This window comes from Melospiza melodia, chromosome 5 (assembly GCF_035770615.1).
Source record: "Melospiza melodia melodia isolate bMelMel2 chromosome 5, bMelMel2.pri, whole genome shotgun sequence".
Lineage (NCBI taxonomy): Eukaryota > Metazoa > Chordata > Aves > Passeriformes > Passerellidae > Melospiza > Melospiza melodia.
Genome location: NC_086198.1, coordinates 89,992,962 through 90,005,151, shown reverse-complemented (window position 1 = coordinate 90,005,151; position 12,190 = coordinate 89,992,962). Strand labels below are relative to the sequence as shown.

Below are 12,190 nucleotides of genomic sequence, written 5' to 3'. Positions count from 1 at the left end.
TCCCGGCCCTGCTCTCCTATCCCGGCCCTGCTCTCCCATCCCATCCCATCCCCGCAATCCCTGCCCTCCCCATCCCGGCCCTGCCTCCGCGGGCCTCCCCTCCCGGCGGGGGCTCAGGTGCGGCCGCCCCCGTGGTCCCGCAGGTCCCGCCCGCCGCCGGAGCGGCCGCGCGGGGCTCGGGGCTGCGTGGGCGCCCGCGGGTGGGCGGCGGGGCGGGGGCGGAGGGAGGGAGGGGTGCGGGCCGCGGGCCCGCGTGTGTGTGCCGTGCCCAGGGGGAGGTTTCTTGCACACGCACACACACACACACCGCACACACGCGCGCACCCGCAGGACCGGCCCCGCTCCGGCCCCCCCCCCGCTCCCGGCTCACACCATGTTCCAGCCGTCCGCGAAGCGCTGCTTCACCATCGAGTCCCTGGTGGGCAAGGACACCCCCCTGGGCCCCGAGGACCCCCCGCGCCCCGCCGCCCTCGCCTACCCCGGCCCCGCCGCCGCCGCCGACGCCGCCGCCTTCGCCCCCGGCTTCCAGGGAGCCGCCGGCCGGGCCCTGTACGGCAGCGCCGAGCTCGTCTTCCCCGAGGCCGTGGGGCACCCGGCGCTGCCCGTCGGGCCCCCCCAGCTGGGGGGCTCGGCCCTGCCGCACCCGCACCCCTTCTTCGGGCCGCAGCACCGCGACCCGCTCAACTTTTACCCCTGGGTGCTGCGGAACCGCTTCTTCGGCCACCGCTTCCAAGGTGAGCGGGGGCCGCGGGGGGCGCGGGCCGGGCGCTGCCGGGGCCCCGGGGGCTGCTCGGGGGGCCCGACTGCACCGCAGGACCTGTTGCTGCCGTGCCCGCACGCACGGCCGGGGCCCCCGGGCGCTCCGTACCGGGGCCGGTGCCTCCGAACCCCCGGATCCTCCGAACTCCCGGTTCCTCCAGGCGCCCGGTTCCTCCGAAAGCCCGGCGCTTCCGAGCACCCAGTGTCTCCGAACACTCGGTGCCTCTGCACTCCCGGTGCCTCCGAGCCCCGGTGCCTCTTCATACCCGGTGCTTCCGAGCACTCGCTGTCTCCGCGCCCCCGGTGTCTCCGCACCCCCGGTGCTGGTGCCGTTCACGGCCCCGCACAGTGCCGGCCGAGCATCGCGGAGCTCCGGGGCACGGGACCGGCGCCGCCGCCTCCGAGCGCAGCCGAGCCGGGAATTTGGTTTTCTCCTTCCCGGGAACGAAGGGAAGGATTTCGGTGCGGTGGATCTCGGCTGCGCAGAGAGATGTTTGTTTGGTTCTGTAGATTTTTCCCTCGATTCCTTTTCTTCTCTTTATTTCTTTCTTCTCTTTCTTTTTCTCACTTTCTTGTTTGGCTTCTTTCGTTCTTTCTTCCCTTCGTTCATTCTTTCTTTCTCTTAATTTTCCGATTCTGCCTCTATTTCTTTTATCTTTATTTTCTTTCTCTCCGTTCCTTTCTAACCTCTTTCTTTTCCTTTTCCTTTCTGTTGCTGCGTCCTTTTCTTTCCTCTTTTTTCCCATGTTTTTTCTTTCTCTTTATTTTTTCCTTTTTTTTTTTTTTTTTTTTTTCTTTTTCCCCTCTCTCTTTTTGCCTCTCCGTTTCCTCTGCACGCCGTCCCCTCTGTCCCGCCGCGGTGCCGGGGGGTCCCGCAGCCCGGATTAGTTTTATCTGCTCGGCACCAACCCCTCGCTGTTCCCCGGGGCTCCGCTGCCGGCGGCGCCCGGGGGCTCCGGCCCGGCCCCCTCGGCCCCGGGAGCGGCTCCGGGTCCCCCCCGGCCCCGAGCCCGGCCCGCCGCTCTCCCGAGCCGCCCCTCTCTCCTGCCTTCTCCCTCGGCCTTTAATTTTCTCTTTCTTCCCTCGTTTTCGTTTCTTTCTACCTTGTTTCGCTCGCTTGCTTTACAGATTTCCTTCTCTCGCTCGTTATTCTTTGCTTCTTTCCTTCTTTTTCTTTTTTTTCCTTTCCTACTTCTTGTCTCTTGCTTTCTTTCTCCTTTCACTTTCTTTTCCTTCTGTTTTCCTTTCTATTTCTTCTCCTCTTTTAAAAATTGCTTTCCCACTTTTCTCCTCTCTTTCCGTGTCCCCTTCCCTTTTTCTTTCTTCCCTCCACTTTTTTTTTCTTCCTTAGTTTTCCTTCTCTATTTTTTCCTGTCACTTTCTCAGTTTTCCTCCTATTTTATAATTTCTTTTTCTCTCTGTCTCAGCTTTTTCTCTGCCTCCACCTTCTCTTCCTCCCTTTCCCCTTCCTGCTGCTCTCCCCGTCCATCCCTTCTCTTTATTTCTTTCTTTCTCTGCCTGCCCTCCCTTTGGCGCCGTGTCCAACCCCACCGTGGGGCTGAGAGCATCCAGAACGTAGCGCAAAACCATCAATTTCAGGGTGGGGAAATCTCCCAAAAATTCCCCTTTTTGTGCCCTTGCCGAGTCCCAGGGCCGGGCAGGGACGCCGAGGGGGCCGCGCTGAGCTCTGTGTGTGCCCGCAGGGAGCGAGGTGTCCCAGGAGAGCCTCCTGCTGCACGGCCCCTTCGCCCGCAAGCCCAAGCGCATCCGCACGGCCTTTTCCCCGTCGCAGCTGCTGCGCCTGGAGAGAGCCTTCGAGAAGAACCACTACGTGGTGGGAGCCGAGCGCAAGCAGCTGGCCAGCAGCCTCAGCCTCTCCGAGACACAGGTACTGCCACCCGCCTGTCCCTCCGTGTCCCTCCTGGCTGTCCCATCGTGTCCCACCCTGTCCCAGCAGCGGCCCCAGACCCGCGCATCGCTCCCATATGAAACCCCAGCTGGCACTCCGCAGGACCCCCAGAGCCTGCAGGAGTTCTGGGGCTCCTCGGGGTGGGTTTGGGGCTTTTGTGATTCAGCTTTTGGTGCTCCAGGAGCTGTGGCAGGTTTGGGGTTGGGGATGTGGCTCTGGTGTTGTCCCGCTCTCCGGAGTGCTTTTGCGGTGTTGTTCCTTGCTGGTTTGGGGTGTTTTCCCTGGGAGCAATTTAAGGGTTCAAAAATCCATCTAGGAAAGGAGCAGCAGGCTGAAGGCTTCCCTGGAAACTGGAAAACCGTGGCTGAGCCGAACAGCTCCGGGTCTGCGCACCAGCACCCGGGATTCAGGATGGGTGTGAGACCGTGCTGCCGCAGGGCGCTGGTGTTGGATGATAGTTTTTGGGATCAGAACAGACATTTCACAGGAATTTAGATGTAAGGAGACCCAGGAGAAACATGAGGATGAAAGGAAAAGTGTACAGAGCTGGGGGAAAATGCAGGAGCTGGGGCTGAGCATCTGAGTGTCCGAGCGTGGTGTCCCGGTGAGCGGCTGTTCCCAAACGCTCCAGGGGAAGGAGTTTTATTTCCCAGGAAGGGAGAAAGTTTTCCCCAAATTCTGGTGAGGTGGTTGGGCCTATGTGCTGAATTAATTGAAATTTTAAGCTTAAATTTAGTTGGGAAATAAAGCTGGAGCCGTGGGTGTTCCCAGTACCCGCCTGGCTCATCCTTGCCCAGGCTCTGCCAAACAAAACCTCCAGACGCGTCCCTGGGAGCAGGAACTTCCTGGGAGGAAAATGTCACCGGCACGGGGTCGGAGGAAAGGAGCAGCTGTGGGTGTCGGGAAGCAGGGACTGAGCCTCCCAAAATCCCCAGGGTGTTTGGATCCCGAGGGTGAAGCTGCCCCAGCTCACGGCTCGCGGGGCTCAGCGCTGACACCGGCTCAAGGCCCTTCCCGCTGCTGCCGCCACATTTCTGGGTGGAATGGGGGAAAAAGGGAGAAAAAGGACAAAACCCAAAGGTCAAAGAACAGCCAGGAACTTGTCGGGGTGGAAAGGGCAGCTGTGGGATGCCCCAGGGGCAGCTTGGCCATTCCCTGGCCTTTCCCAGCGCTGCCTGGAGCCTGAATGCAGTAATGCCATTTCCAGGGGAAGCGCAGCAGCGGCATCCAGCCCAAATCCCAGGGAGCTTTCAGGGTGCAAAGAGGCCACGGAGATGTTTGAAATTTTCATTTTTTGGGTGCTGCAGGGTGTTCGGTTGTGTGGTGTTTCCGTGATTTTGGGAAGCTGATGCTGCTGGCAGGGAATGAGCACGGGGAGGCAGCGGCGGGGCCGGGAAAGGCTCCACGGATCCATCCGGGAACAGCACCCGGCTGTAGGGATTCAGCCTGCAGGGAAACGTTTTTCCTTTCTGTTATATGGCTTTGGAAAAATTATTAAAAAAAAAAAAATCTGTTTTAATTACCTGGAGGGAAATAATTTCAGAGTGCCGAGGGTTTGGGGACAGACGGGTATTGGGATTGGAGAAGTGGGACAGCCAGGGGGGTGGCTGTGCCAAACCCAGGATATTATCACTATTATTATTACCATTATTATAATTATTGCTAATTAAATATTCAGTGATAAATCCTGCATGGGATCAAACTCCCATGGAAAACCAGCCTGCTTTACCCATGACACCCATCCTGGTGTGACACTGGTGTGTTTTCACCTGGGGCCCCACATCTGAACCCACAGTTTGGGGGATTTTACCATTTTTTCACGGATTTAACAATTCCCAGAAGGGCTGCAGCTCATGGCTGTGCCTGGCCCTATTTCTCAGCTGCTTTTCCCCTGGAAAATGGAATTTTGCCCCCTGGCTATGCCAGCTCCGGGTCCCCGGGCAGGGAGCTGGCACCTGGAGCAGCCCAGGGCAGGTGAGGAGGGTTCAGGTCCTGCCCAGCACCAGGAAATGCCGTGGGATATGGGCTGGGGATGGTGCAGGTGTTTAACCCCTTCCCAGCCGCTCTCCTGCTGAGGAGCTGCGTTAATTCGGGGTGAGATTGGAACGACAGGCCCAGAACAGCAAAATCAAAGGGGCCGGGGGAGCAAAACACAGCTCAGGGCCCTGAGGGAAACCCAAAAGTGGGATCGGGGTGGGGAAGGTGCAGGGAGGGCTCCGAAGGGAATCTGGGATGGTCTGAGCAAGGGGAGCCCTCAGGGGGGTTTGGGTGTGATGGGGTCACAGGAGTGTGACACAGGTGACATCGAGCCAGGCGTGTGGGGGGGTCTGGGCAGGGTGGGGACACCGGGATCAGCAGAGATCCTGGGCATTGGGATCAGTGGGGATGCTGGGCATGGTGCTGGCACTGGGATCAGCAGGGATCCTGAGCATTGGGATCAGTGGGGATGCTGGGCATGGTGCTGGCACTGGGATCAGCAGGGATCCTGGGCACCAGGATCAGCAGGGATTTCAGGTTCTGTGGTGTAACTGGAATCATTGAGGATCCCAGGCTCTGATATGCTCTGGGATCAGCAGGGATCCTGGGTACTGTGCTGTCACTGGGATCAGCAGGGTCCCCATGCCCCGTGGGTTCTTTGGGATCAGCAGGGTCCCCATTCCCTGACAGGCTCTGGGATCAGCAGGGCCCCCATGCCCTGTGAGTATTCTGGGATCAGCAGGGCTCCCATGCCCTGTGGGTTCTATGGGATCAGCAGGGCTCCCGGGCACTGTGCTGGCACTGGGATCAGCAGGGTCCCCATGCCCTGTGGGTTCTTTGGGATCAGCAGGGTCCCCATTCCCTGACAGGCTCTGGGATCAGCAAGGACCCCAGGCCCTGTGAGCATTCTGGGATCAGCAGGGCTCCCATGCCCTGTGGTGCCCAGGGCTGTGCCAGGCTGGGATCTGGGATGTGTGCTGGCAGTGGGACAAGCTGGGGGCACCGTGCTGTGTCCTGCTGGGTTGGGCATGGCTTCACTGGTGGCACCAGTTCTGTTCCCCTGCCTTGGGAGCAGCCTGGGCTGGGAAGGCGCTTCCCTGGGTTCCTCTGGCACGATGGAGCCCAGAATTCCCAGCAGAGCAGCTCCAACCTGGCAGCTCATGGGGCAAACCCCACTCGGGGTCTCCAATCTGCATTCCCTAAATGCAGGCCTCTCCCTGGCTGCTGCAGAGGGGAGCTTGGGGTGGTTGTGGAGCCACTGTGTGTCCCACTGTCCCCTCACAGCTTTGGGGTGACTGTGGACTCCCTGGATATTCCCTCCTGCTTTTGGGGTGATTATGGAGTTCCCAGATATCCCAGTGTCCTCTCACAGTTTGGGGGTGATTATGGAATCCCTGGATATGCCCTCCTGGTTTTGGGGTGACTATGGAATCCCTGGATATCCTGCTGTCCCCTCCTGGTTTTTGGGGTGATTTTGGAGCCCCTGGATGTCGTGCTGTCCCCTCCTGGAGCTGTCCCTGCAGGGATGGAGCAGCCCTGGCGGGGGGCTCGGCGCTGGTTGTAATTAATAATTAATAATTAACGGAGCGAATGCCTGGGAATCACGGGAGGAGAAAGATGCCCAGATAGAGCTGCAGAGCGAGGCCCAGGGCTGGCAGTGGCCCCTGCCCTGAGAGCTGGCCCCAAAAACAAACCTGAGAAGTTTTGGGGTTTTTTAATGGGGAAAGTCCCCGCAGGAACAGGCAGAGGTGCGGCGATGGCACCAGGGTGGTGGCACTTTGGGTGACAACCTGGCACAGGCGGTGTCACCCTCTGACAGTGGGGCTGCTCCTTCCTGTCCCCATCCAGGGCCACCCTCACCCTTTGTGTCACTGCCAGGGGAAGCTCCTCAGGGATTTTAACTGTCCCCAAGTGGGGATGGTAATGTCACCTTGGGGCTAGAGCTGATTCCCCCAGGTGCCATCAGATGTCCCGGTGGCCGTGGTGGCCCTCAGGGCAGGGCACAGCTGGGAATGTGGAGGGAAAAGGGGACGGGAGCCAGGCTTAGGGACAGGACAGGGATGCAGGGATGCAGGAGACACCTCGGGGACTGTCCCTGTCCTTGTCCCTGTCCCATCCCTATCCCTGTCCCTGCCCTGTCCTTGTCCCATCCCTGTCCCTGTCCCATCCCTGTCCCTGTCCCATCCCTGTCCCCGTACCACAGCAGGGTCTCGGAGTGGGAGGTGACCCCGGGGGACAGAGCCAGCCCCGGGAGTGGCGATGCCGGGACCTGGCACAAACACCCGGCATGAGAAGGGTTAATTTGGGAAGGGATAAAACAGAGAAGGGTTGATTTGGGAAGGGATAAAATAGAGAAGGGTTAATTTGGGAAGGGATCAAACCCCGGGCTCGGGGGTTTAGAGCGATTCCTCCGGAGCTCGGGGCCAGCTCATCCCACGGGGAGCTCCCGCAGTTCTCCCGCCGTGGCTGCGGCCTTTGGAGCGAGGGACGCGGCCCGGGAGCTGCTCCAGCCCGGGAACAGCCCCGCTCCCAGCCGGGAATCCCGGGGAGCCCGCAGGAACCGGGCCGGGCCGGGCCGAGCCGGGCAGAGCCGCTCCCCCGCCCCGCTCGGGCACAGATTGAACTGCTCGGGCACATTTAATGATTTAATCGCTTTGTGCCTCGGTTCCCCTTCCACAATTCAGGGATAAGGCGACTTCTCCGCTCCCGGAGCTTTAATTAAAGTTTGCAAAGTGCTCCGCGGCGCCTGGATGGAAGGCGCCAGCCCGGCACGGCTCCGGGAATGCCCCGGAGGTGGGAAAGGCAATGGATTGTGTCCCCGGATTGTGTCCCGGGATTGTGTCCCGGGATTGTGTCCCGCCGCCGGGAGGAGCCGTTCCGAGCCGGGACAGCCCAAAGTCAGCGGCTGCTGCTGGGCTGGTGGGGCTCCAGCGAGTGCCGGGCCGGGATGGGAATGATGGGCTGGGATGGGAATGCTGGTCTGGGATAGGAATGATAATCCGGGATGGGAATGCCTGGGATGGGAATGCTGACCCGGGATAGGAATGCTGATCTGTGATGGCAATGCTGGGATGGGATGAGAATGCTGATCTGAACTGGGAATGGTGGCCCAGGATGGGAATGCTGATCTGAACTGGGAATGCTGGCCCAGGATGGGAATGCTGGTCTGGAATGGGAATACCAGCCCCCGAACTGGGAATGCTGACCCGGGATGGGAATGCCTGGAATGGGAATGCCGGGCTGGGATGGCAATGCCGGGCTGTGCAGGCCCGGGGAGGCTCCGGAGCAGGGAGCGGGGCCGTGGTCGGTGCTGAGGGAAAAGCACCGATGGTCCCGGGACCGGCTGAGCCGGGCCAGCAGCTGCAGGACACGAACGGCGGCGGGAGAAAGCTCAGCCTGAGCCAGGCCGCGCCGGGCTGGGCTGGGCTGGGCCGGGCCGGGTCGGGCTGGGCTGGGCTGGGCTGGGCTGGGCTGGGCTGGGCTGGGCTGGGCCGGGCTGGGCTGGCAGCGGGGGCCAAGCAGCGGCACCTGGTGCTGCGGGCCTGGGAGCCAGGCAGTGTCCGCAGCCCACCGGGGGCATCCTTGTCCTGCCTGGGGGGAGGTGTGGGGATGGCCCCTTATCCCAGCGGGGGAATCCTGGATCCCACCTGCAGCATCCACATCCTGCACCGCTGCCAGCAGCATCCCACCCCTCTGCCACCCCTCAGCCCCCATCCCTGCCTGCAGCACCCAGCGCTGCTCCCTGGGGCATCCCCTCTGCTCCCTGCAGCATCCCAGCTGCAGCAGCCCTCACCATCCCAACTGCCACGTCCTGCATCCCACCGGCAGCATCCCATGTCCCATAACCCTGCCTGCAGCATCCTGCATCCCATCCTGCAGCCCTGCCTGCAGCCCTGCCTGCACCATCCCACCTGCAGTGTCCCTCACCACTGCCTGCAGGCCCCTCATTCCCAGATGGAGCATCCCATAACCCTGCCTGCAGCCTCCCACATCCCATCCCATAACCCTGTTTGCAGCATCCTGCATCCCTCACCACTGCCGTCCCCCATCCTGCATCCCATATCCTGCATCCCTGCATCCCTGCCTGTGCCATCCCCATCCCTGCATCCCTGCCTGTGCCATCCCCATCCCCATCCCTGCCTGTGCCATCCCCATCCCTGCATCCCTGCCTGTGCCATCCCCATCCCTGCATCCCTGCCTGTGCCATCCCCATCCTCATCTCTGCCTGTGCCATCCCCATCCCTGCCTGTGCCATTCCCAACCCCATCCCTGCCTGTGCCATCCCCATCCCCATCCCTGCCTGTGCCATCCCCATCCCCATCCCTGCCTGTGCCATCCCCATCCCTGCATCCCTGCCTGTGCCATCCGCATCGCTGCTTGTGCCATCCCCATCCCCATCCCTGCCTGTGCCATCCGCATCCCTGCTTGTGCCATCCCCATCCCCATCCCTATCCCTGCCTGTGTCATCCCCATCCCCATTCCCATCCCTGCCTGTGCCATCCCCATCCCTGCATCCCTGCCTGTGCCATCCCATATCCCCATTCCCATCCCTGCCTGTGCCATCCCCATCCCCATCCCCATCCCCATCCCCATCCCCATCCCCATCCCCATCCCTGCCTGTGTCATCCCCATCCCCATCCCCATCCCCATCCCTGCCTGTGCCATCCCCATCCCCATCCCCATCCCCATCCCCATCCCCATCCCCATCCCTGCCTGTGCCATCCCCATCCCCATCCCCATCCCCATCCCCATCCCTGCCTGTGTCATCCCCATCCCCATCCCTTCCTGTGCCATTCCCAACCCCATCCCTGCCTGTGCCATTCCCATCTCCATCCCCATCCCCATCCCCATCCCTGCCTGTGCCATCCTGCCCCCCTCCGTGCCCCCTGTCCCTGTGAGTGCCCCCAGCATCCCAAAGTGACCCTGGCTGTGCTGCCCTGTCCCCAGTCCTGGCCCTGAGCCCAGCCCAGCCCCTGCTGCCAGCGCTGGAGCCAGGACTGTGGGGTGGGTTAGGGTGGGATGCCAGGATGGAGACTCTGCTCAGGCTCCTGGACAGGGTCTGGCACCAGCAGAGCAGGAAAGGTCTCCTGAAACCTCAGTGTGGTCAATTAATGATGGATAATTGGGATCCTGGTCCTGGCTGGAGATTTGGGGATGGCCTCGAGCATCATCCCGGTGTCACTGGAGCCATGGCTGCTGTGCCAGTGGCACCTGGCAGCAGTGGTCAATTAATGATGGATAATTGGGATCATGGTCCTGGCTGGAGGTGTGGGGATGGCCCTGAGCGTCATCCCAGTGTCACTGGAGCCGTGGCAGTGGCAGCTGGCAGCAGTGGCAGCTGGAACAGGGCTGGCTTTGGCTGCTTCCCTGTTCTGTGCCAGTCCAGGCCCAGCCCAGCTCGGGCTCTGGGTGCTGTGAGCAGTGTCACCTGTGCTGTGAGCAGTGTCACCTGTGCTGTGCTGAGGTGTCACACTCTGGGTGCTGTGAGCAGTGTCACCTGTGCTGTGAGCCGTGTCACCTGTGCTGTGCTGAGGTGTCACACTCTGGGTGCTGTGAGCAGTGTCACCTGTCCTGACAGGCTCTGGGTGCTGTGAGCAGTGTCACCTGTGCTGTGCTGAGGTGTCACATTCTGGGTGCTGTGAGCAGTGTCACCTGTCCTGACAGGCTCTGGGTGCTGTGAGCCGTGTCACCTGTGCTGTGTCTGTGTCAGGCTCTGGGTGCTGTGAGCAGTGTCACCTGTGCTGTGAGCAGTGTCACCTGTGCTGTGTCTGAGGTGTCACCAAGTGTCCTTCACACCCCTGTGTTTCTGCAGGGCTGTGAGGTGGCAGCAGCCATATTTGTGCCACATTTGTGCCCCGTGTCCCACCTTGCTGTGGGAAACTCAGGCATGGTGGGGTGGCTGTGGGAGTGCTCCTGGAGGGACAGGGACAGGGATGGGGATGGGAATAGGGACAGGGATGCAGTCGAGGACAGGGACAGGGATAGGAACAGGGACAAGGATGGGGTTGAGGACAGGGACAGAAATAGGGACAGGGATAAGGATAGGGACAGGGATGGGGATAAAGATAGGGATGAGGATGGGACAAGGACAGGGACAGGTGTAGGGACAGGGACAGGTGTAGGGACAGGGAAGGGGACAGGGAAGGGGATAGGGACAGGGATGGGGACAGAGAAGGGGATGGGGACGGGGATAGGAACAGGAACAAGGACAGGGACATGAACAGGGATGGGGATTAGGATAGGGACAAGGCCAGGGCCAGGATCAAGGACAGGGACAGGGATGGAGATAGGGATAGGAACAGGATCAGGCCCAGGGCCAGTGTGTCCCCTCCCCAGGGAATCCCGAGCCTCCTCCCCGTGCAGGCCCGGCCGTGTGTAGCCCACAGGCGCTGTGTGTGTGCCGCAGGTGAAGGTGTGGCTCCTGTTGCAGGTGAAGGTGTGGCTCCTGTTGCAGGTGAAGGTGTTTTTGCTGTTCCCGTTGCAGGTGAAGGTGTGGTTGCTGTGTGCAGCAGGTGAAGGTGTGGTTCCAGAACAGGTGTGGTTCCTGTGTGCTGCATTGAAGGTGTGGTTCCCATTGCAAGTGAAGATGTGGTTCCAGAACAGGTGTGGTTCTCCTTGCAGGTGAAGGTGTGGTTCCAGAACAGGCGGACGAAATACAAACGGCAGAAGCTGGAGGAGGAGGGCCCCGACTCGGACCAGAAGAAGAAGGGCTCGCACCACATCAACCGATGGCGCCTGGCCACCAAGCAGTCGAGCGGGGAAGACATCGATGTCACCTCCAACGACTAAGGCGGGGACAGGCTGCAGGTGCGGCCAGCATGGCGAGCAGCCCGCGGCGCGCAGGGGGGACCCCGGCGGCGGCACCCACCGCACTCTAGGGACGCTCTAGGGACACTCTGGGGACACTCTGGGGACACGGCCACGCCGCCGCCGCCGCCCGCGGCCTTTCCCGGGGCCGGGGCCCGCGCCCGTCCCCCCGCCGCCCGGGGCCCCCCTCGGAGGGGCTTTCGGGGCGCTGCCGCCCCGCCGAGCAGGGACAGGAGGCTGCCAGGGCGGCCCCGCAGCGCATCCTCCCCGCGCTGCGCTCCTGAGATGCACCCACCGCCTCCGAGCCGAGGCTCCGTGCTCCAGCCCTCCTCATTCGCCTTTTTATTCTCATTTCCCCACCGGTCGCCCCCTTATTTTCTCATCGTTTGGGTTTTTTATGACGGTTTGTTTTAATTTATTCTCTCTGCCCGTGCCCGTGTGCGTGCGTTCCCTCCCGTAGGTAGCGGCTGTAGTGAGTGTTACTGCGTGGAAATAAAGGAAAATCCTGCTGGAAACTCACCTGGACACCTGCGGGGTGGGGACAGAACCCCGCCAGGGGTGGGGACAGCGGGGGCCCTGTGGGACGGCAACTGGGGGGCACTGGGAGGAACTGGGGGGCACTGGGAGGTGTTGGGAGGAACTGAGAGGAACTGGAAGTGAGGGGACAAGCGGAGTTTGGTGGCTCCATGGCACTGGGTGAGGACAGGGGTGTCGCTTCGGGGGTCCCAGAGGTGTGAC

The 12,190-nt window shown here is 61.6% G+C and overlaps 1 protein-coding gene across 3 annotated transcripts; it reads left to right on the top strand.

Annotated features, from left to right (window-relative positions):
• Positions 1 to 237: 237 nt before the first annotated feature.
• EMX1 (empty spiracles homeobox 1) lies at positions 238 to 11,967 on the top strand. Of its 3 annotated transcripts, none has more exons than XM_063157780.1 (3): positions 238 to 734; positions 2,463 to 2,647; positions 11,158 to 11,237. In XM_063157780.1, exons 1-3 carry the CDS (start codon positions 374 to 376, stop codon positions 11,203 to 11,205), a joined length of 594 nt encoding a protein of 197 aa, XP_063013850.1. In that variant the 5' UTR covers positions 238 to 373; the 3' UTR covers positions 11,206 to 11,237. The 3 variants fall into 3 exon arrangements, with proteins under 3 accessions (XP_063013850.1, XP_063013851.1, XP_063013849.1); XM_063157781.1 differs by lacking the exon at positions 11,158 to 11,237 and adding an exon at positions 3,976 to 4,170; XM_063157779.1 differs by lacking the exon at positions 11,158 to 11,237 and adding an exon at positions 11,267 to 11,967 and having other exon boundaries at positions 255 to 734.
• Positions 11,968 to 12,190: the final 223 nt, after the last annotated feature.

What these genes read in the sequence shown, in the direction of transcription:
- EMX1 (XM_063157779.1), top strand. Translation starts at nt 374, where the DNA reads ATGTTCCAGCCGTCCGCGAAGCGCTGCTTCACCATCGAGTCCCTGGTG. An exon ending in CTTCGGCCACCGCTTCCAAG is followed by an intron (nt 735 to 2,462) that starts GTGAGCGGGGGC and finishes GTGTGCCCGCAG; the next exon opens with GGAGCGAGGTGTCCCAGGAG. An exon ending in TCAGCCTCTCCGAGACACAG is followed by an intron (nt 2,648 to 11,266) that starts GTACTGCCACCC and finishes TTCTCCTTGCAG; the next exon opens with GTGAAGGTGTGGTTCCAGAA.